The sequence below is a fragment of the Pteropus alecto genome, unplaced genomic scaffold, assembly GCF_000325575.1.
Source record: "Pteropus alecto unplaced genomic scaffold, ASM32557v1 scaffold61, whole genome shotgun sequence".
NCBI classification, from domain to species: domain Eukaryota; kingdom Metazoa; phylum Chordata; class Mammalia; order Chiroptera; family Pteropodidae; genus Pteropus; species Pteropus alecto.
The window spans coordinates 17,500,413-17,525,653 of record NW_006434835.1 but is presented as its reverse complement, the minus strand read 5'-3'; the positions used below and the strand labels follow the sequence as shown (position 1 = coordinate 17,525,653).

The 25,241-nt window shown below is 34.0% G+C and overlaps 1 protein-coding gene across 1 annotated transcript in view; it reads right to left on the bottom strand.

Annotated features, from left to right (window-relative positions):
• PPP1CB (protein phosphatase 1 catalytic subunit beta) overlaps positions 1 to 25,241 on the bottom strand; it is a 31,559-nt gene that overhangs the window by 5,926 nt on the left and 392 nt on the right. The window contains exons 2-6 of the mRNA XM_006910350.3: positions 9,879 to 10,010; positions 7,780 to 8,010; positions 5,611 to 5,715; positions 3,780 to 3,851; positions 889 to 1,040 (exon numbers count right to left, since the gene is read on the bottom strand). Coding sequence (XP_006910412.1) covers positions 889 to 1,040; positions 3,780 to 3,851; positions 5,611 to 5,715; positions 7,780 to 8,010; positions 9,879 to 10,010 — 692 coding nt within the window. The remainder of the gene's footprint in view (positions 1 to 888; positions 1,041 to 3,779; positions 3,852 to 5,610; positions 5,716 to 7,779; positions 8,011 to 9,878; positions 10,011 to 25,241) is intronic.

Genomic DNA, 25,241 nt, shown 5'->3' with positions numbered 1-25,241 from the left:
AATATAAAAATATTATATTTCTAGTACTTTCAAAAGTAGCCAAAAAAAGATTTTTGAAAATGCCTTTCCATATATCTCATACTAGTTTTGTTTTAGGGAGCATGAGGACTTGATATACTAAATTGTTAAAATAAGATTTTAATTCTTTTATTTAACAAACATTAAATGTATGCTATGTAAGTTTATGAGGCAGTAGCTACTGAAAAGTCAGCAAGTCAAGATCCCCTCCTTAAAAAGTGCACAATGTAGTGCTGGACATTAAAACAATTTGTACATGAATTTTTATAATAAAAATTAAGATATGTACAAAAGCAGACTGGAGATAAATAAACTTTCATTTACTAACCACCATGATTCAAAAATTACCAGGATTTTGCTACATTTTTTTTACTCTGCTGAAGTCTGTTAAAGCAAATGCTAAACATGTCTTCTTACCCTTTACATACTTGAGTATGCATTTCCGATATGGGCATCTTTCTTACATAACAATAATAATATCACAGCTAAAACAATTAACAATGACTCCTTGATATCTAATACCTAATCTATAATCGAATTTCCCCAACTTTCTCAAAAACGTCTTTTTATAGTGTGGTCTGTTCTTATCAAAATGCAATTTGATTGTTATCTACAATATGTAAACATCATATTAAAACAGGAACAAATATTCCTAAAAAGCTTCAGATAAGCACTGAAAAATTTGTTGGAATTGCAGTACACTGCAAAAACATATTCTTTTGAAACATATCCCCTTAGAAGGTGAGAAAGGGTTAACAAATTATTAGACTGTGAAGACAGGCTTCACGAACTGTTTCCTCAAAAATAAAAAGAGTGGACTTGTGTTAAGTTAATAAATATTAAAACATCCAAAATTTTTATATTTCATACCTGATGAGCTCGACAAATCAAGTCTAAGTCATGACGATTCAGAAATTTACTAACTACATCAGCTCCAAAAGTGAAGGAAACACCACGATCATTTTCTCCCCATCCTTGCACATCCTTATCTGGGTCAGACCACAGCAAATCACAGAGCAAACCTTTAAATAAAAACACAGCAATGAAAAAGCTGAGTTTACCAAATAAAGTATATCTATGTCACATTTCTTCTCCTGCCCTCTTACCCTTTAATAAACAGTAATAATCTCTTGCCCCTCCAGTATCTCAGTTGATCAAATTTACTCACTCTCTGTTAAAGCATCATACAAATATAATTTCTTTGGCTTAAGGTAGTACTTTCCAACTCTTTCCACATATAGAAAGTATGTGTATGGCACACTCCAAGCAAACTATACATGGAAAAGAATACTCATCTTTTGTATAGTTTCTCCAAATGGATAGATAACCAAATGACCCAGCAAGCAGCATTTCCTACACTGAGCTACACTGAGCAAGAGCTACCTACACTGTCTGTTTCTGGGTACCGTAGTCTACTCCACTAATCTATTTTATTTATCCCCAAACCAAAAACTTCTAGAGTTTTTAAATAAATCTACATATTTGGTAGGGCTAGTATCTCCATTTAATATTTATTTTCCTTCAGGACTGTCTTGGTTACTTTCAATCCCTTTGTTCTACCACATATAAAAACTCTGAATGAACCCAACTGAGATTTCACTGGAATTACATTTATCGATAGATCAATTTCCATATTGTAATAAGTTGCCTTGTTACATTTTCTACAAAGGGCTGGAGTATTCAAATAAAGTACGAAGGAACACAATCAGACAAGATCCTAGGCTTTAATAATGTTTCAGGCTTAAGAGGTCAGAGCTATAAATACTTATCTGTTACTATATCTTTACCATATAGTAACAGTAGTGTAAATTTTAAGAGAGACTCAGACCACCTTGGGGATGAAAGGTGAGAAGACTAGTACATGAATTCTGAGAAATCAAACATTTAAAAAGTAGGCAGAGGTGGGAGAATGAGCAAAAAATATTGATAAAAATGGTCAAAACAAATTAGAATAAGAGAGATCTCCTGAAAGGGTTAAGAATTATCTAGAAGTAGAAAATGGTTACATTTCAAGTACAATGAACAAATCGAGTAGGTCAAAAATAAAAAATGTGGCACTTAGAATTAAGTCACCAGATCATAATGAAAACAATTGTTTTACGGTTGAGGGAAATAGAGTGGATAAAAGACAAACTCTAGTGAAATTAAGAGGAGATGGATGTTGAGGTGATATTAAGTACTCTTCTAAGAACTACGGTGCTAAAGATTTTTTTTTTTTTTGATAATCCATAAACTTCATAATATAGTTTATCAGGAAAGATTTTCATTTTGGGTTCTGGTATAGCTTGTCTTGACAGGAGAATGATCTTAAACAGCTTTAAGAACTGATGGCAATGAAGTGACCCAGGGTTCTCTAAATAGCTTCAGGATGATGGCCAGTAAACAAGAAGATCAAACATGAGATTAGAATGTTGAAACTTATAGCCCTCCCACCCCTGTCCCCACTACCTCTAGGGAGAGCAGGTGGCTGAAAATTGAGTCCTATAAAAATTCTCGAACTTAGATTTGGGCAGCTTCCAGGTTGGTGAACACCTGGATGCCAAAGTGTGTGGCATCTGTTCATCAACCAACCTCCACTCCATACACTGCCCTACGCATCTCCATTTTGCTGTTCCTGAGTTGTATCCTTTATAATAAACTGGTATGTGTAAGTAAGTATCTGAGAAGGTTGTTGTGGCAACTCCTGAATTTGTAGTCAGGCCGGCAGAAATGTGGGTCTCCTAAAGGCCCCACTCGAGGCTGGCATCTGAAGTGGGGGCAGTCTTGTGGAATGGAGTTCTTACACCTGTGGGGTCTTGGCTAACTTCAGGAGTTAGTGTCAGAATCGAACTGAATTGCTGGACACTCACTTGGTGTTGGAGAATTGGTTGTGGTGTGGAAAAGAACCACAAACAGTTGGTGTCAGAAAATGCCACACAGAAAGGTATTGATGTTTTACGCAAAAGTTGAAAGAAGTGAAACGGAACAACTTAACTACATTCAATTTATAGGTCTTCATGTCTCTTTATGATATGAATGCCATCATTACTATACACCTTAGTACACACAATGGTATTCAAATATAAATAATTACCATTTCAAAGCCAATAAAAAAGGGTAAGTGGCAACTGTGCTTACAATTATTTATAAAATTACATTAGGTTCATTTATTAATCAATGAAGCAATTTATCCACAACTGAACATACTTGCTTTTGTTTTGACTTGCTTCAGTTAATTTATTCTAAATGTATGAATAGCCAATAATTTTTTAACATAAAATTTTCATAAAATTCATCAGTTTCTAGAACTTTCTGTCTCAAGAGCTTTAAGGGATCCAAAAATATGAAATACAAATGATGCAGGAAATAACAGAAACTAGATAATTTTAAATAAGGTAACTGCATCCTAAGCTAAGAAAGAAAGATTAAACTTTTGACTAATTCTTAACAAGTCTTTGAAGGACATAACCAATACTGGTATGAATGAGAGCTTTTAGAAAGATAGGAAGGGAAATCAACAGCAAGATCTTTTGTGATAATCACTTTGACAGAACCATATTATGGTTATACATGAAAATTAAAAGTTCAGCACTTTGGGGAATAATTAGTAAAAAATGAAATATTTTATATTACTGCAAGTAATCTGTAGTTAGCTTACTGATTATAAAAAAAGCACTATTGTTAGTTATGTAAACCAATCCTACTTCCACTAAATATAATTAAGTTCAAATATGCCAACATTTTACATAAAATAATTAAGTAAACTTCTCTATATACTGAACCTGTATCAGGGACATCAGTGGGTCTCATAATTCTCCGAATCTGCTCCATAGATTGCAGGTCTGGTGACAGTCCTATAAATAAAAAGATGAGTCACAGTACTGTTTTTTAAAAACTTTTTACTCAAAAAAAATTTATCAAAGTAGAGTCACTGTGTGAAATTAAAGATATTTAAAGTGTTCCTTTTAATATATTGATTTATTAAATAGAATCCCTCTCTGACATAACAGAACATATACATATCCACTCTTCCCTACCAGGGAACAGAATTCTCTTTTATTTCAGAAGATATCTTAAGGAAAGAAATCCTACCACTCTTCTTTCTTTACAACCACTCCCTGCCTTTCATAGGAACATACTCAATTCCAATCCTTCCTACCACCTTTGCCACTTCTTCTCACCTACTCAAACACGTTTGCTTTCAAGTTAAACTGACCCATTCCGTCCCATTAGGCCTTCCTACAATCCACTCCAACAAGCTCATTGCCTTCATAAAAGCGTAACTGTTGATCAGAATGATAAACAAGAAAAAACACACAATAATACTGTGTAATCTTTAAAGTAGTACATAGATAAAAGCTAGCATTTCTCTTTGGTAGACAATCCAATTTAGTTTCTTTCATTCTTTGTGATATAAAGAATGAAACTAAATATTCATATTCCATACTGCTACATTTCTAGTCTTAGCTATACTAATGTTCAAGAGCTACAATTTCTTAAATGTTTAGTGTCTACTGTAAAATGTTTCAATGAATATAGTAAAGTATGTTCTATTAGAGAATAAATCATTTATTACCTCAGGCCTAGATAAGTACCATTTATTTTTTCAGTTTTTTTCCACTTTAATTCTTTCCATATACTGATGGAAAACTAATTTTCTTATAGTAAGTATTTCCATTAAATTTCCCTGTATAAAAACCCAATATAGCTACTAAACCATTCAATAAACTCCTCTGCTCAGTATTCAAATCTCTATACTCTGATCTTATCAGTCCCCAACATGTACTTGACATTCTAGTCAGGCCACTACTCACACATTCCTTGAACTGAACATAAAAGACTGTCTCAAGTCCTTTTTACTTCTCCAAAGTCTATTTATCCTCCAAAACCCATTCCTCTATACATTTGACCAACAATTTTAATTCTCTCCCTTTTCTGACTTCTCATAATTACTGTCTCTACAAGTACTTTGACATAAATTCCTTTCATTACTCGATCTGTTTTGAAAATATATTTTATCAATAAGTTTTTAAATTCCTCAAGATAGCCACATCATACATTATCTATATATTTTCATGGCATCTAGCCAAATATTAGTTTTTGGAGAAAGAAAATCTTTCATATATTCAAGCTTATTTAACAAGGCATATAGAATAACTTATTCTACTAAAAATTATTTTTAGGGTTAAAGCAGACATTATTACATAAAGCCTAACTCTTGGCATATGGGAATATTAAATTATATTTAGATTCTGATGAAAAGTTATATAATATAGGCAGAAAAATAATGATACTCATTTTTACTGATAGTAGGGGCATCTTTCTGTCAAAACTGGGGCAAAAGGAAGATTTTTTCCAAACAAAACTCCAGTTATCCTCCTCATATGTGAAATTATTTAAAGAAAAATACTAAATTTTCATTTTCACTATGTACAAATAATCATAAATTTCCTAGGTAGTAAGAGATTTTAGCCATGTTTAAAACAGTTTTAATCACTTGAGTTTTTACACAAGCACTGCTTTATTTTCTGATAGCATCTTAATTATTATAGGCCTTTTCTAAATAACAGAAGAATAAGAAAAACCCATAAGGTAAATTTACTGGTCTACTACCTCCATGACAACAGAAGATCTTCTCATCCACAATGGCAGCTATTGGCAGACAGTTGAAACAATCAGTGAAGGTCTTCCACAATTTAATATTAAACCTTCGTTTGCCTATTAAAAAAAAACAAGCAAATAGAGTAAATAAATCTAAAACTATTCTCATCGGTTATCTCACAGCCACAGGATTATGAATGATTTTAATTTTCTTCTTTTTAGTTATCTAGCACGGTGTTTTTTCTATAAACAAGTGCTACTTATATACTTTTAAAGAGATAGTAAACATTCACAACTTCGGTAAAGTTACAAAGACTTCAAAGATTGTACTCGGTTAGGTGTTTTATGAAACAAATAGAGCAAACATTTTTGTCTTTTAAGATCACTATTATGTTTTGTATTCAACATGTACATTAGTTAAATACCTAGCCAAATAAATAGTAAGCAGAAGTAAAAGGGGTGCCTCTGGACACTGTCAATTTTAATTCTAATGCAGGGGTCCCCAACCCCCGGGGCTACATGGACCTGTGCCAGTCCATGTGGTTGGTAGGAACCAGGGCTGCACAGTAGGAGGAGAGTGGTGGGCAAGTGAGCGAAGCTTCATCTGTATTTGCAGCCACTCCCCTGTGACAGCACCACTGCCTCAGCTCCATCTCAGATCATCAGGCATTAGATTCTCATAGGAGCACAGGTCCTTGGTGCCAAAAAGGTTGGAGACCACTGCTCTAAGACACTGAGTAACACAGCATAAACTTACTGCCAAGAAAGGAGAATTTCCAAGTGCTTAACTTGTATTCAACTTGGCACTATAGCAAGTATAGAGACACAAAGGCTATAATTTCCCTGTAGTCTAACATAAAGAGCTGCGACAAAGACAATCTCAAGTGTATGTTCACCTTTGTAGTTACTCAATTTTTCTGAATTTGGCAATAAGTTCCAACAACTAATCCAGGAAGGGGATAAAAGACAAAAGCACTAATTTCCTATGTCTTTATGCCACACTCTGCTTCTCAATGAATAAGTATAATTCAAAGTAGTATTTACAAGCTGTTCTCATATACATTATTTCATTTGATGTCATTTCTATCCTGAGGCTATTCAAAGCCCATATTTTATCCTTTAAGAATATATCTTTATTTCTGATGTAGCTTTAGAAGTGGTTATAGTTTGAAATACAACCCACTTCCTGCCCACTGGTCTGATTTAAAAAACTGAAACCATATACTACATCTCAGAAATAAAAATGCAATATGAATTCAAATAAAGAATCATTCCCACTAGAATGTAAGCTCCATGAAAATCATTAGTCTTGTGCAATGCTGCATTACTATTGTCTAGAATAGTGCCAGGCATATAATACTTCCTCAAATATTTGTCAAATAAATGATTATATGAATCAAGGAGACTGTCTGACTAAGACTCTACCATATTTAAGAATAGAGAAAAGCAAATATTCTAATAGGGAATTCAACACTAAAAACAATAAACTCAATTTGAAAAATCATTATAATTGGTTCTAAGTTGAAATTCACCAAATGTTTACTCCCATACTCTAACAAAAAAATAAAAGCCCAAATTAAAATGTAGTAGCATAACTTAGTAATATCTGTAAACACTACCACACAATAAATAGCAAATCAGTGATTTATTACTAATGAAAAAGAGTACAACAAAATAAGGATACGCCAGAGTATTCCTTATCCTTCTCTCTCTAGATTTATAGGCATAGACCAACATTCTAATAATAAACTTCAACTTTTAAATAATTTCATACGATGTGTCAACATTTCTTGTGACACTGGGCCAATAAGAGTTTCTGCCATATTACAAGAATGCTGAAAGCTAAAACCTTAATGGACGTTAAAAAAACCAGAGGCTACTGTCTATAGTAACCTCTGTTCCACTTGGATATTTTACTACATAACTACTTAATTTTTACTTATAAGAGGGCCTTTTGGCTGAGTAAACTGCAGTCAAAATGAAACAAGACCAAAGAAAGCCCAAGGAACCAATTTAATTAGTATCGTTTCACAGTTTCAGGTTCCTCTTCCAAGAAAGGCTCTTTTTTGGGCTTATGCTGATAGATCACATTTTCAAAAGCTGACTTGAAGGAACTCTTTTGAAATGGAAGATTATTAGAGAATTTTTCCATTAATAAAAAAATTTTTTTTTTTTACTTACATTCATCATAAAATCCATAAATGCGATTGATGCTAGCACACTCATGGTTTCCTCTTAAGAGAAAGAAGTTCTCTGGGTATTTGATTTTATAAGCCAAGAGCAAACAAATGGTTTCCAAAGACTGCTTTCCTCTGTCCACATAATCCCCTAAGAAAAGATAGTTGGCTTCCGGTGGGAAACCTCCATATTCAAATAATCGCAATAAATCTGTATACTGTCCATGAATATCTCCTAAAAATAGAAAAAGTCAGTTTTAGAATATTTGGTTACTGTGGTTAAAGCAGATTCTATGAAATGATTCCCCATGTTTACACCCTTGTGTAAGTAATCCTCTCCCCTTGAACCAGGGCTATAGTTAGTAACTTGCTTCTAACAAAGAGGATACAGCAAAAGTCAGGCCGTCACTTCTGAGATTAGGATACAAAAGACTGACTTCCATCTTGCTTGCACTTACTTTCTCTTGCCTTCTGTTGCAGCTACCTTATTGAGAGAAGCACATCTGGCAAAAAAAACTGAAAAAAGCCTCTGGCCAAACAGCTCATTTGGAACTGAGGCCTTAATCCAACAGCCCCCAAGGAACGAAATCCTTCCACCGTTGAGTCTTGACGTGACTGCAGCCCCCAATGATATCTCGATCGAGAGTCTTGTGAGAGACCTAGAACCAGAGGACTCAGCTAAGCTGTGCCCAAATTCCTGACCCACGGTAACTGTGAGATGATAAATTAATGTTGTTTTAAGCCACAAAGTTTGGGGGTAAACTGTTATACAACAATAGAGAACCATAAACTTTGTATATGGTGTGAATAGTACTCTTTTTATCTGCTATATATGCTCTTATTATCTGGTAGTTTAACTTAAGTCACTTCGTTATACCAAAGTGAGACAAGTAATAACTTAGAAATATTTAGTATAAATAACTTCTATCACCTTCAAATTATTTCTATATTAAAGCAATTTAAAGTGTGCCTTGCTGAGAATTTGAATTATTTTAATTTTAAGATGACTTATAAGCAACTACATTTGCTTCATTTAAATTCATAGAAGAGACAGATCATTTGCACATATTCCAAATTACTACCAGTTACTTACAGGTGATACCATAAGCTAATTTTTTCAACATTTACTTAGCTAGTATCTCTTATTTGCTAGGCACTGTACAAAGAAGCACCAAGCAACATGACTTAAGAAACCACATGAAGAAGAGAAGTATTTAAAGAGCCCATTAAGCATCTGCAGGTTACATGGTGTGACTATGGATTACTAAGAAATATGCAGGAGAACAAAATTTTTTGCATATAGCAAATAATCCTTGATTGAGAAAAAGCTGATGGTTGAGTCCATTAAGCTATGTCATAAATACTAAGAGCCACTACAAAGAAAAACTGCGTTATTAAACCAAAAGCTAGTACAATACATTATTTGTACCACTTCCTGCTGTTATGTGAACTGTAGAAAAATACAGTCACTTAACTCAAGGTTCTAAGTTTTGGCTTTTGACCAACAGCCTCTGCAAGACTTAAAAAAAACTGTAAAGTTATATCATTTTCAAAATAAATCAAAATGATCACAACCAAGTCAGAATACCATACTTACTGACACCCAGAATTATGATTTTTTTTCTAACCAATATACTGACATGCCCATTTCTCCATATCCTTGACAACACTGGGTATCAATTTTTGACATTTGTTTCCCCCAATCTGATTAGCGGACAGAATTTGTTTTTTAAATTGTATTTCCCTGACTACTAGTGAGGTTGAGAATCTTAACGTTTATTGGCCATTTGAATTTCTTCTAAGATCTGTCTCTTTTAATTTAAAAAAATTTTCTGTTGTATTGTCTTTTTTCTTAATTATAAAAAACTTTGTATGTGGTGTGAATAGCACTCTTTTTATCTGCTGTATATGTAAACAAATATTTTCTCATCTGTAACTTATCACTTATGAAAATTTCAATTATTAACTATAATAAAACCTTATCAATCTTTTTTTTTTACAAAAATTTTTAAATGTTTTCTTTCTCTAGGTCATTTTCAATGTAAATGTGAGAGAAAACTAGGATTCAAAAGAGATTATTTCCAACTTTATCCATTTACATACCACAAATTTTCAGCGGTGCTTCCAATTCCAAAAGAATGGGTTGGCTGAGAAAGATCTCCCGAGACTTGATACATAAGCCCCGAACTTCTGCTTCAGTCATCTGCACAATCTTTCCCGGACGACATCCTCGTACTGATAATGAATAAAATGGTCAGTTTTCTAAAACTTATCAATAAAATAATAACCTTTAAAAAAAGAGTCATGCCCATATTTGGAAGATCAGAAAAACTGAAACTCTGTTTGCTAACAGTAAAGTTATTCTATGATTTCTGGCTTCTATCTCTATTGTTGCTAGTTCTTGATGCTCCTCAAGGCTGCTGCTACAAATATGCAGTCCTTTGCTCTCCAGTGGCCAATTTGAGGCCTCATAGTCCAAGAGACCTAAAACATTTCAGGGACAGCCCCCCTGAATGTCTGGCCTACTTTCTCAGCAAAGTTATGCATTTATTAGAAGGCCAAAATCGCATCATTAAAGAGTGGCTATAAAGAAAGAAAGGTTAAATAAATAGAAGTATCTGTCAGTAGGTGATTTAGCTTCACACATTTCCTTGGAATATTATGAGCAGTCCTAAGAATTTTAGCAACCACCACTTCTATTTCCTGATCAAAATAAATTTTTAAAGCTGTCAGATACTTGTTAAATTTTAATGGATTATTATGTTCACAATATGGCATTACGCTAAAAACTATATAAGCTATTTAGATGGAAGAAAGCGTTCTTCACACGTATGAGCAAAACAAAATCTATTAATATGGCTCCCAGTAACTTCTGGGATGGAGTGGATGGAAACAGTGTATGGAGAGTTTCTTTATTTGCTCTACTGAATTGAACTTGTAATCTTTTCCTCTCATCATTACCTTCTCCACTGGTTCTTTCTCTTTAACCTCTAAATATACTGCCAGCTCCCATCAATCTTAACTGAAAAGATATTTAAAAAAAGAAAACAGAGACTATATATCTATATACCCCTATATTTCCCATTTACAATTAAGTCCGCACATTTCTTGCTAAAACTTGCTATTATTACTTTATCAGGAAAAGAGGCTTAAACGAGAAAAGGCCTCCAAATGCAAAAGCCAATCCATGTATATTTTCCATTAATACAGTAAGTAAAAAAAAGAGGAGACAGATAAATGTTGAAATGTGCTTTAGTAAATATGCCAGTTAATTACATCATCCCTGAAATTCAAAACAAGGATCAGCAAAATTACTTTTATTATGGGAACTTAAGGGGGAAAAAAGTATTCTCCTTAGAGGAGTAAAGATCTCTGGTTGCTTTTAAATGACAAATACACACCCAAAAGTTTCCACAATTTGTGTGATTCCACTGTAATGAAACACTTCTTAGGTTACCATTAAGTTGAGACTACTGTGGGTCACTTAGATGTGTCAATTTAAAGTGTCTATATAATGGTGAATATTTTATCTCATATTTGTTTTACTTTCTCTGTAAATTATGTGTGTTTAATTTTGACCTCTGAGTAATTTAGGTTACCCTAAGGTACACGCTAACATTTTTAGAGATAAAAATGCTTCAATTTATAAGTCATGCTATTCTACAGAAACTAAAAATTTGACAAAACAAAAACCAGACAAAAATCTCATATTTCACTAATTCTAAAGTACATGCTTTCTTTCCCAAGTAGTATCTCTGAAATTGGGAGACACTTTGTAATCAATAATTTCTTACAATTGCAACTGGCAGTGGCTTTCCCCCCTTTAGTGGCACATAGAATAACAGTACATTTCATAATCAATACATCTAAGAATTTGTGAAATACATAAATTAGAATAGCTAAAAGTTCTTCCAAAGATTAAGCCTTTAACAACTGACAAAATTTTCGGAATAAATTAGCCAAATGTTTGGGAGAATAAGGTAGATGGCTCAGAGCAATCCCAGTTGTCTTTCAATTTGAAAGTTGTACTTCCTTATATATATTAGTCCCCGTTATCCTCTGAGAAATGTTATCTCTTTTTCTATTTTCTGTAAGAAATTGTATAAAGTTGATGTAAATTCTCTAAATGTTTAGGTCACCAGTGAAACCATTTGGGCCTAGAATTTTCTTTGGAAAAATATTTCAAATACAAATTCATTCATTTTAACAGATATGAGTATTCAGATTTTCTATTTCTTGTGTCAGTTTTGCCAAGATGAGTTTTTCACCTAAATTATCAAATTTATTACTATTAAGTTATTTATAACATCTTATTATCCTTTTCTCTGAACCATTTGAGAATGGATTGCATACACAACGCTCCTTTGATTCTTAATACGTCATTACATATTTCCTAAGAATATCTATCCTCTTATATAACCACAGTACAAGTTATCAGATTCAGGGAATTTAACACTGATACAATCTAACCTAAAGAATATATTATAATTTTAATAAATTTTCATTCATGAAATGCTATCGCATTTTCTTCCCTTCTAGTACAGAATTCAATCCAGGATTACATTATTGCATTTATTTGTTCCAACTCTTTAGTATACTTTAATAGTGATGTCTCCTGTTTCTTTCTTGATATTGGTAATTTGTTTTCTACTTTTATAGAGTCAGTCTTGCTAGAGGTTTATCAATTTAATCTCTCAATAATTTTATTTAAAAAATCACACTTCTGCTTTTTACTTGATTTCTGTTATTATTGTTATATTTTTTCCTTCTACTATTTTGGTTGTAATTTGCTCATTTTTCTGTTGAAATAGAAGCTTAACGTTCTGCCTTTTTTTCTAATACATACGCTAAAGCTATACATATCCCTCTAAGCATTGCTCTTAGCTTCAATTGCACAAGTTTTGACATGTATTTTCATTATTATACATGTCAACGTATTTTATAATTTTCATTACTATTTCTTCCTTAGCCAATAAGACATGTAAAAGTACATTGCTTAATTTCTAAATATTTGAGGATTTTCTAGTTATCTGCTATTGATTTCTAGTTTATCGCTGAAGTCCGAGAATATATATGAGATCTCATTTCAAATTTACTGGGATCTGCTTTATGGTATAGTGCACGGTATATTTTAGTTAAGTGTTCCATATATAATTAAAAAGTATGTACGGTTGATCCTTGAACAACATGGGTTTGAATTGCTTGGGTCCACTTATAAGATGTCCTCCCAACCCCAATAAATACCTGTACTGTTTTCGATCCATGGTTGGGAGTCCGCAGATGCGGAAGTCCCACTGTATGCACTGACCTCTGTCATTTTATATAGGAGACTTGAGCATCTGTGGATTCTGGTATCCACAGAGGGTCCTGGAACCAATCCCTCATGGATACCAAGGGCAGTTAAATTTTAAGGAAAACAAAACTTACACATGGATTTTTGACTGTATCCCAACCCCCAATTCTGGTCAACTGTATATGCTGTAGTTGCTGGGTAAAGTGTTCTGTGTGTGTCAATTAGGTCAAGTTGACTGTGTTGTTTTAAATCTTCTAGGTCCTTGTTGATTTTTTTCATTTGTTCTGTTACTGAGAAAAGTGTGTTAATCTACTATGGTTGTGGTTTTGTCTATTTTAACCTTTAGTTCTACTGATTTTTCTTTTTGTTTTAGATCTATATTGTTAAATACCTCAAAATTTTTAAAATAATATCTTCCTGTTTATTCTTTTAATATTATGCAATGCCCTTTACCTTTAGTAACACTTTGTGCCTTGCAGTCTTTTTCTGATATATACAGCCAAGTGACTAATGAGCACTTGATGTATCTTTCCCATTCTATTACATATCATCTGTGCCCTTAAATTTAAAATGTCCCTTGTAAACAGTGTATAGTTAAGTCTGCTGAGATGTGTTGTTCCTTTTGTATTTATGGTAATTACTGACAAAGTTGAGTTAAAGTCTACCATCCCATCATGTTTTGTCTGTCTTATCTGTTCTCTATTCCTTTATTTTTCTTGCACTTCTTTGGAGTAATCAATTATTATTTTTTTATTCCATTTTATACTCTATTAGCTTTCTAGTTATATAGTCTTTCTTTTGGTGGTTACTCTAGAGATAAATACCCTTTTGATTGATTTATCGCTCTCCAGCCTTTTGTTCTACAGTTGTCATACCCTATTGCTTCCACATATTTTAAACCCCTCAAGCCATAATTATTAGTTTGAATGGTATTAATTTATATTTACATCCGTTTATCCTTATTTGATGTTCATTTTTTTCTTTCAGTTCTGTGCTTTTAGCTGGGATCATTCTCTTTCAACATGAACTTCTCTTAGCACTTTTTAGTGATGGTCTGATTTAGTTTGTCTCTACTTTGCCTTCGCTTTGGAATGGTATGATAACTGGATGTAGAATTCTAGGTTAGCATTCTTTTTTACTTTCTTTCAGCACTTTAAGAGCTCATTCTATTGCTTTCTGGCTTCTGTAGCTTCAGGTGATACAACAACCACTCTTATTATCATTCTCCTGAAGGTAATGACTTCTTTCCTCTGGTAGCTTTTAAGATTTTTTTCTTTGATTTTTTAGCAGTTAAGTCTAAGATGGGTCGCAATACAGCTTTATTTGTATTTTTTTCCTGACTGGAATTCAGAGACTCTTTAATCTGTATTATGGTCTCTTTCTCAGTTTTGGAAAATTCTTGGTCAATATATTTTCTATTCCATTATTTCCTCTTCTTCTGGGACTCTCATTATACATGTTAAACTTTTCCACTGTCCCTTATGCTTTCTTTCTGTACTTCCCCTCCATTTTTCCTCTCAGCACTGCATAATTCCCACAACTAATTTTTTCTAGCTTACAACTCCTCTATTCTGCTGTTTCTAATTTGCTTGTAAACCTAACTACCAAATTATTAATTTTAGTTAGTTATTTTTTTAGTTGTAGTTTCCAGGTCTGATAAAATTTTCATCTTTTCATCTTGAGCATATCGAATCAGTTAAAATCTCTGTGTGATAATTCTAATGATTTGAATTATCTGTGGATTTGCTCTTTTTGGAGTCTTCTTCATTTTTGGTCAATTAATCCTGTTAGCATGTCCTGAAACATTTCACTGAATGAAACTTTGATTACAGATGAAAAGTTGTAGAAGTTCTAGAAAATATCTTCCCCCATAGAAGGTTGTTTCCTTTTAACAGCAAGTGCCAATGACACCCACATTTTCTTAGGGGTTGGTCTATTTCAGATTTGCCTTCAATCTTACAGAGTGGCCATGATGGAGTCTCAATGGAAAACTAAGGGTGTAATGTGGCCCCTCTTAACTCGGCAGAGTTTGAATATCAACTTTTGCCTTCCTGTCAACTAGGGGGATGCTAAAAACCCATCTTCTGTTTCCTTAGAATCTTCCCTTGTGCATGTGCACCAAAGAAGTCAGTTAGTAATATAGGGGCACCTGTCTGCAGATTTTGAGGTTAGATACTATGTGGATCTCTTTTCTTTTGGACTTAAGTTTCAACTATTTTAATGGCCCCACACTTCTACCTCTAATCTAATCCAGTAAGACTGTGACTTTCTGTTTGGGGTTGAGTCCCCTATGCTACCAGGAAAAAAGCTAGAGTGACTGGTGCACTCACTAGTGCTTCCTCTCTCTCAGAGATCAAACCCTCAACATTCCCGTGTCGGATACTTAAGACAATGGAATGGCTGCTCAAGTAAAACCAGAGAGGTACACAAAATATGACTGATGTGCACACATTAGAAATTCAGATTATTACATAAAGAATTTTGAGGACTACCTTGCCAAGGACTAGACACTTTGAACCTAATCCAATATTTTGCCTGACTGAATCAGTCACACAACTTTGGCGAGAGCACCAAACTCCTGATAAAGTAATCTTTCTGCATAATCCTGTTTATATCAGAAATGGGGGAAAACACTAAGGCCTGAAGGTCAAATTTAGCCCAAAGTTGCTTTTGTGTAACTTGTAAGTTAAGAGTAATTTTTTCATTTTTTAAATGGTTGGGGGGTAAAACAGAAGAGCATTTTGTGACACATAAAAATTTTATGAAATTCAAACTTCAGTGTCTGTAAATAAAATTTTCTTGCAACAATCAATTTTATTCATTTATGTGTTATCTACAGGCACCCTCACGATATAATGGCAGAGTGCAGTAGTTGCAATAAAGACCACATGGGGCACTCTCATCATTTCACACTGCTTTTCAGGGTACTACAAACTGCAGAAATGCAGTTATCATTCAAGTTTCTTGAGTGTCATGCTTATTGTTGTACTGCAACATTTTATTTTATTACCAGTGCATATTCATCATGTCAAAGCAACAAAAGTGGAATGTTAATGCCAAGATTTTTAGACATAGTGGAGAGTGGATTCTGTTACTGAATTACATGGGTAGGCACTATATTTATGGCGTTATAGATATGTTCACATTACCAGAGTAAGCACTCATTACAATGTTGCCAATTCACAGGAAAGCAACAGTCAAGAAAATTTTTTAAAATTTAAATGGAATCTCATCACAGTAGAATTTCTTCACAAGAATAAAAATAAGGCTGCAACCAAATTAAGTTTCCAACTGGTTCACACGCGTCAGCAAGTGAGGAAAGCCATTTACTAACGGTGAGTTAATTAAATCGTGTTTGATTGAAAAAGCCAAAGAAATACGTCCCAAAACAATAAACTTGATTAAGACTATTAGCCTTTCTGTAAAAACAAGTCATTATGAGTTGCAGAAATTGGGAGCAACGTCAACGATCAGTCAAAAAAAAACAAAACAAATAATTCTGAGTGGTCTTCCTACACTCTTGATGAGTTCACAGGTATTAACAATACTTAGTTGTTGCTTTTCGAGGAGTCACTAATGAACTTGAAGTGAGTAAAGAGTTTGCCTAGAACAACTGGAGGCAAAAATATTTTCAAAGAAGCTGAGGAAAAGAACCTGATGATGATAAAGACTTGGAGCAGAAAAAGACTTAGCCAGGCAATTTTACAAAGCTTGTGAAAATTTAAGGTGTTTAAAATATATGGAGAAATTTACTCGGGAAAATAATTTAATCTATTATGTATTATTGAACCAAATAGTGGTGAACTTCACTAGCTCGCACGAACTTAACCACTGTCAGTTCCATGAATATTTGTCAGAACCTGAATACCCTGACTTGTCCTACTACCAGCAGTTCGATGGCTTAGTAGTAAGAAAGGTTTGTGATTTTTTTTTTTTTGAGTTCAAGGCCAATACTGAAATTTTATTATGAGTTTTATAAATTAGATTTTACTGCAAAGCTGATAGCTTCTTAACGATTCAACCTAAAATTAAAAAGCAAAAAAATACTTTTAATGAAACGTATGCTGTGGTTAAGTAATTTCGACAACTAATGTTGCTTGAATCACAAGCAAATGTCAAGTTACTTTATTCACTACTGGTGCTGACAAAAGTTAAAACAAGTGAGATCTTTATTCCCTCACAGATTTGCATCAAATATGTTTTCTAAGCTCAAGCCTTAGTTCTAATAGCATTCTTCAGATTGCAATTGCTAGTGCAAAATCTATAAAAATCCATTTAATTGTGCAGATGAAAAGCTTCCACCTAACCCTCTCTTGGAATTAATTAATTTGCAATGTAACGACACACTAAAAGGCAAAAACTAAGGAAAGACTAAAAGAATTCTATAAATGCCTTTCAAGTGATGAGTAAAATCACTTAACTAAAATCATATGCTTGTAGATAGATATTTGTATTTGGCAGTACTTGCATTAAAAGACAACTTCCAAGATGAAATATGTAAAATCTCATTACAGATTAGCATAAACAGATGAATCGATTTTGATGATACAGAACACTAACTAAACCTCAATTAAGGAAAATCTCTTTCCCACAAAGAATTCCCCTCTTCTGATGATTACAAAAATTATATTGAATATTTCAATTTTCATATTCCTGTAAAAACTTTTTCAATGAAAGTTTGTCTTAAATTACAAATGGTGTGTTATACGTGTCTGTGTTGTGTGTACATGAAATTTTCTTTCAATAACCATCTATTTTCTTTAGTACATTATTAATAATTGCCTTCTCTAAAACGCAAAGGATGCCAAGAAAAATTAATTCCACTATCATGTCTGCCCCATGAAACCTTAGTAACCTTCATGAACTTTTATTATTTTAATTACTTGACCCCATCCCACCTCTCAAAAAAATTCACTCAAGGTTCTGCACTAATCGATAGCAAAGTTAACTTAAATCCAGGTTTCCTACATATCCTAAATTTCAACATTCTTAGTACACAGGTCTACCTTAAGTTACAAAAAAGAAAAAAAGTATAAATTTTACAATTGGCTAAAATGTGGAATCTTAGTTTAAAGTGAATTAGGTGGCTGCCATAATTTCAATTTACGTCTGCCTGATAGGAATAATTAATGCGGTTTCAGAACCTATAGATAGCCTTCAGGAGCTCTGTATTAATACCCCAAAACGTCTCTAATATTGTGTATGTACATGAACATGCTTATTTTTCTGAGAAGGCCCATGGCTTTCATGAATTCTCAAATGGGTCTGTGAATCATTTTTAAAAAAATCATTCCAGGCACACTAACAATGAGAAAAGAGGAAAAGAAGAAAAGTAACAGATATAGGGGAGGGCTAGACAATTCAGGAATAGAGGAAAGAATACCCTAGCCTTATGGTTCTTCAAAGTGGGATCCTTTCTCACGTGTTGACATCTGCATGGTGCAAAAGCAATGGCTTGTAGAAATGCTGCCACCCTAGCAGAAACCAAGTCAGTGGTGCCTAACTGTACTAGTAGTCATCAGTGTTGCTCATTGCCATGCACTTACACTCAAACACTAAAAAGTCCTCTTTCACTTAAGAATGTCCTTGATGAAACAGCAAAAACAATCAATTACATATTCACCAGTGAGCATATATCTTTCTAATATTCTGTATGATGAAAATGGAAAGTACCCATAAAGCATTTCTGCTGCATACCAAAGTACATTTGTCTTCAAGAGAAGCAGTCATGTGACTGTTTTAGTTCCAAGCTGAACTAGCCACTTTTTATTACAGGACATCTTTTTTTACTGGAAAGCACAACTGACAAATTATGGTTATTCACACTTAGATATTTAACAGATTAAAGTGTGTGTCATTTCAAAGAAAACAACTCACAGTGTTGCTAATGACAAGTTTCAAGCTTTCAAGTGAAAATTAAAATTCTGGAAACCTTGTATCCAGCACCATGAATCTGACAGCTTCTCCGTACTTAATGACTCCTCTAATCTCTTGTTGCAATAATATGACTTTTTTTTGATATTGTATAAAATGTGTAAACATTTGAACATCTGCATAACTCAACTCAACCAGCATTTTCTAAATGACCTATGTATAAAGACATGTGTAATATCCATTTAAAGTACAAGATAGATCAATGGATTTTAATGTAAAAGAACAAAAAAATTTATTGATATTTTAGATGCCACATAACAATTAACTGTTAAATGATCACTTGTCAATTTTTGGCATAATATTAAAGAATATCCACAATTACCTAAAAAGCTATTAAAATATTCCTTCATTCTCCGGGTAGATTTTCTTTATATGCTTTAACCAAAACAATGTATCAGAGAAGCAGCAAAGCAGATATGAGAATTCAGCAGTCGTCTATAAAACTTTAAAGAGATATGTTTATCACTTTTTTTGGGTTTTAGAAAACAAACACTATGCTACAATGTAATGTATTACGATTATTTTAAACACGTTAAAGAATATTTTTAAACTGTTTTAATTTCTAACAGTACTGTTAACTCACATAAATAAAAGCTCTTGTCTTTAATTCTTTTTACGAGTATAAAGTGGTTCCAAGACTCAAAAATTTCGAGATTCATTGCTCTAGTCTCCAGCAGGTAAAATTGGGAAGGGAGAATCCTGAGGACAGTGATTTTCCAGAAGGCAATGTATACCCTCAGAATTCACTTTGCTACACATGTAAACAGAGCAGAGGCAAAATAAAGGACAACTGCCACTGTCCTTTTACAACTTTTTCTACTGCATGACAAGTACTCAACTGAGACCAGAGACTGAATTCTTCCAACAAACTAGGAAAGAACTGGCTACTAGTTATTTAATCTTATTAACCTACAGAATTAGTTTCTGTACTTTTAATATTCTACCCCTAATTCTGGAATAAAGACTTTATTTCCATTAAGCATTTTCATTTTATCTAACAGATGGAAAGTCTCTGCTATATATTTCAGAGAATGAGGTGTAAAAAATTACATGTTACCTACTAATAACCAAGACTTCAAAGGTAATCTAATTCAATTTTAGGGGAAGGTGTACAAGACAAGAAAGAAGAGTTGTGACCTTGATCTCTTTCTCCTTTCTTCTCTGACCCTCTATTTTGCTAGGAAGAATAAGACTTGAAATGGCTATTTACAGCTGCCCGAAGGAGCAGTGACTGCTGCCTGAGGGTGTAAATTTGTATCTATGCAAAATTAAATCTCAGAAGATTCGATTGAGAATCCCTATCCTCTCCCACCACACCACTGCTAAGCCTAGTGACATTTATAAACCATTTCTCCTCTTATCCTTCCATCCTAAAACTTCCAGGATAACATTTGTTTCAGGAACTCTTAATGACACTTTATTATCTCTCAATATCCTGACCTTCTTATGCATCTACTTTATTTTACCTGTTAAAGTTGTTTGAGATGCCTGCTATTGGAATGGATCCTCTGTTAAACAATAAATATAGAGAATAAGATAGCAGAGAAAAAAACCTACTAGATACAATTTACTGTTTTCCTCACTAATCCTAAATCTTAATATAATCCGGTCTCTAGACTCAAATGTAAATAGATTTCTAAATCCCGATGAATCCTAATCTTAGATCTAAATATTTACCAGAAAAGCTCCGGATATGCATTTAAATAACAAAATAGAAACACTTGTGGGCTACTTCAAACTGATAGTTTCCCCCACCTGCTGGAACTCATTAATGGGAAAACAAACCTATCGCTGAGTCAGTTAAAAATGTACCACCTTTCTGCCTCCTCTAGCTTCTGGTCCACCAAGAAGCAAGAGGAGAGAGAAAATATCTGTCTGATGATCGCCTCTACTCCCCAACTTACTTTCTAACAGACCTGCCTTGGGATCTACACACTTTCCCTGCAAACTGCTGAACTTTTAGACTGTTGGGTCATAATTAAACAATTTAATCAGAAAAAAGACTTTAATCAGTCTGGCAGTTCCTCAAAAGGTTAAACGTAGAATTACCATACAACCCAGCAATTCCCCCGCTAGCTATATTCCCAAGGGAACTGAAAATATGCCTGCACAAAAACTTGTAAATGAATGTTCACAGCAGTACTAGTCACAATAGCCAAAAAGGGGAAACAACTCAAATGATGAATGGATAAATATTTATACAATGAAATATTATTCAGCCACAAAAGGAATGAAATATTAACACATGCTACAACATGGATAAACTTTAAAAACATTAAAAGAAACCAATGAGAAGGGAACACGTTGTATGATTTCATTTATAGGAAATGTCCATAATAGGCAAAATACAGAGACAGAAAATAAATTAGTGGTTGCCTAGTGCTGGGCAGGGGGATGGGTGAATAAAAAAAGGGAGTGTTGGCTAAATAGGAACAGGGTAGTTTGTGTTTGAGGGTGGTGAAAACATTCTAAAGTTGACTGTGCTGATGGTTGTACAGCTGTGAATATATAAAAATCACTGAACTGTACCCTTCAAGTAGGGGAACTGCATGGTATGTGAATTATATTGGAATAAAACTTATTTAAAAAGGGGAGCTTTAATGTAGTTTCATTAACCTATTTTGTTTTTCAAATCCATTCTTTTTAAACTTCAAAAGGACACACCAGAGGAAAACTTCCTTTTTGCTTAGTCTGTCAACCTAAGTACATTTTAAGAGTACATGATCCACAAGAAAGGGGAGATGTACACTAAATGATCACAGCAGTTCCACAAATTCAGACATCTGACAAGTTGAGATAAAGTGAAAAATGGATTAAAAAACAAAACAAGAACACAAACGTCTCAAAATTTTCATAAAGCCATTAGTGGGCCAAAAACATAAATGCAATCATATTCTGCCATTGGAAGTATATACAGTGCTAATATTCTACAATTCATGCTATAATATTCAAATATTCGACCTTAGCTTTATAGCAAAGTGAAAGAAAAAAACTAAGAATAAACTTTTCTATAACTCAGCAAATAGCTTTTGAGGTATTTCTGAAGATATTTCAGTGACAAGGAAAAATGTTCACAATGTTATACTTGCAAAATTAATCCATCAAGCTATATAAATTATATTCTAATTGTGTAAAATATATAAACAAAAATATATCAAAATTTCAACGAGTTACCTCTGGATTGTGAAATTATGGGGGGAACTGTGTTTATTTTTTTCCATTTATACTTCTTTGTTTCACAAATTTTCTATAAGAATGCTTATGTTTATAATCAGAAAAAAAGCAAATCCCAGTTTTACACATGATATACATACATAATATAATCAAATATGATATATAATAGGCATGTTATTAACAACTGGTACAGCCCCTTCGAAGTGGGAGGCAGTTTTCCATACTTATCCTCATTCCAAAAACATCAGATTCTACTCATCTCATTTCACCTCCTCCAAAATAAACTCAACATTTATACTTTGAATAAAGTTCCAGGCAATTCTGTTGTACTCCTTCCCACTGCCATCCTAACTCCTTCTGGACCTACTGCTATCAAAGTAAAAAGCTCTTACTGGATCTTCCAGGATACCATAGGAACTAGCTTCGATTTAAACAGTCAAGAGTACTATGATAATCCACACTACTGTGTTAACAGGGTCACTACAGGGTATAAGAGTGGCAGACACCTTTGGCTTACAGCTCTTAAGTAAAACTTAACCTAAGAAAGCATGCTGAAGGAATATGTACTATCCAAACAAGCCAGTATACTGTTTGGCATTAAATAGAATTTTTAAAAATGTTCTAGGCACTTTGTAAATATGGCGTCAATGATATACCCACCTAAAAAAGAAAAACATAAAGCAAACTTCATAAAATGTAGTTACTAAAAGTGTTATAATTGGCAGTATGATAAAAAAAAAAAAAATCAAGAATATTCTGGAACGCCAACATTTCAAAATGAGATCAAGTATTGCTAATTCCTCCCACCCCAATGTAGAGAAATTGTGACCAATTTTAACTTGTATGTTCATTTAATACTAAAAAGAAAAAAAATCTAACTCTAGCCATTCTGCTAGGCAGCTTTTACAAAACACCAACACTTGATGTTGAGTTAAATTTAACTAGCATGTAACATCATTGAAAATGAAGGCAGAGAGAAAAATTTTTATTTGAAGACTAAAAATAATTACTTATTAGAAAATCCAAACCTGTTTTTGATGTCTTTTAATAGGTGTATGTTTTGGAAGGGGAAAGGAGAGGAAGAGCCTGGAGAATTTAAGAATCCCAGGGAGGCACTGTCAAACTAAATATATTTCCCAAGATTAAGAAGTAATGAAACTCTACTGATGGGAGTATGTTGAACATATATGAACAGACAGGAGGCTAAAAAGCCCCAAAATCACTTGTTTGTACTGGAAGCTCCTTGAGTGAAGAGACTGTCTCTTATCATCGGAATTCTTGGTGACTGGCACAAAGCAGGTCAATAAATGTTTGCTAATTTAAAAGGGGAAAAGGTCTAGACTAGAATTCTCACCAATAAAAGTAAAAATCACCATTCAAAACCAGAACCAAACATTTGAATTCACAAAAACAAATGGAATCACTCACTTATCTTATTTTTTACACCACGTCTTTTTACCAATAACCTTGAATAATCCATGAGTGAAGATTCTTAAGTATCTATAATCATAAAAAGGTGCATTTGACTCAAAAGGTCTCAGATCAAACACTTTAAAGTCTACTGTTTTATGCTGTATATAGTAAATAAATATATAAATATATGGAAGATAAAAAAGAAGTTGAGATACAAACATCAGATTTTAAAATATTTATGTTTACAAGCTAAGTTTAAAATGTATAAAAACGGTGGTAAACCTAAACTTCCCCCAAAGTTAACAAGATACTAAAATTTTTAGATAGCTATATTTCCCTCATAGAACACAGAATTACAAAATACAAATTTTTTTTTTTTTTTTTTCCAAAACAAATGTCTCTAAGGCCCAACAAGATGTTCACATCTGTTAAAAGTCCAAAGTCTTAAGCAGTGAACACTGACTGCAGGCACCAGGGGGCCTCCAAGGAATAATTTGGTAGTAAAGGAAAAGGTAAATAAGAGTTCCTGGTAAAATTTTGCTTTTTTATTCAGTCTTAAGACGGCTGCAAGGCTTTTTCACATCTGGAGCAAAGATACTGTAGTTACACAACGGGTACACAGAACTGAGGTGATATCGACACTGGATTAAAAAAAAAAAAAAAAAGGAACTAGCGCTCCCCCATCCCCCCAAACTCTCTTCGATGATTTTCCAAATATAAGTACATACTGCTTCACTGTATCAAACAATTACCTTCAGGTAATTCGAAAGCAAACAGTGCATATGCAATCTTTGGACTGTTTCTAGCAGAAAGGACTCTAAATTTTGTTGAAAGGCTTTTCCCCGTACACACTCACAAGGCAATTCGTGATGATGCAACTTTTAGGGTAAAGGGATTCACTAAGAGACGACTGCGATTAACTATGAATATCTTCGCCTCTCCATCTCCTCCCTTTTCCTCAACCCCCCAGCCCAACATAAAACTCTTCAATAACAACATAAGGGTCCGGAAACGTCAAAAGCTGCTAAGACTTTTAAAACACAGGAGAGGCTTTACAATAGGCCTTTTCTAACTTTCACCAGAAATTAAATCCTGTTCAAACCTGTTAAATTCTCAAACCCGAAAGCCAACCCCTTCAGCAAGCGTATCTACATATTCCATATTTCTTGAGTGCGTTTTCGACTAGATCAAAGACTCTTTACTCTTCTTTAAGCAAAATAATAAATGGGAGGTACTTGACTCCCGCTGTTACCCTCTCCTGAGAGTTCGTTCTACGGCATCGTATAAAAATGCAGAACGGATCAAGCAATCGTCTCAAGAAGGTTTTTATAAATTGCACTCCCCGAACGAGAATCGGAGGCAGCCAAGGGCCATGCACAAAGAGAACAGAGAAGAAATGCACGTTCCATGGACATACAATGCCCAGGAGCACGCATCCCGGCACCCTCCTTGGGAAGGGTCACCCAGCAGCCCCGGGGCTGCCCGCACCCTCCACCGGCGCGTCGCCGTGCCAGTCCCCGAAGTTCCGCGGGGACACTGCTGGCCGTGCCCCGCCAGGCCGACGCAGAGACAGCCCCTCTCGCCCTGCCTCCCCCGGGTCGTGTTCTCGGAGGCTGCTCCCCCCCGGCCAACGGGCCTCTCCGTCCCCTCCG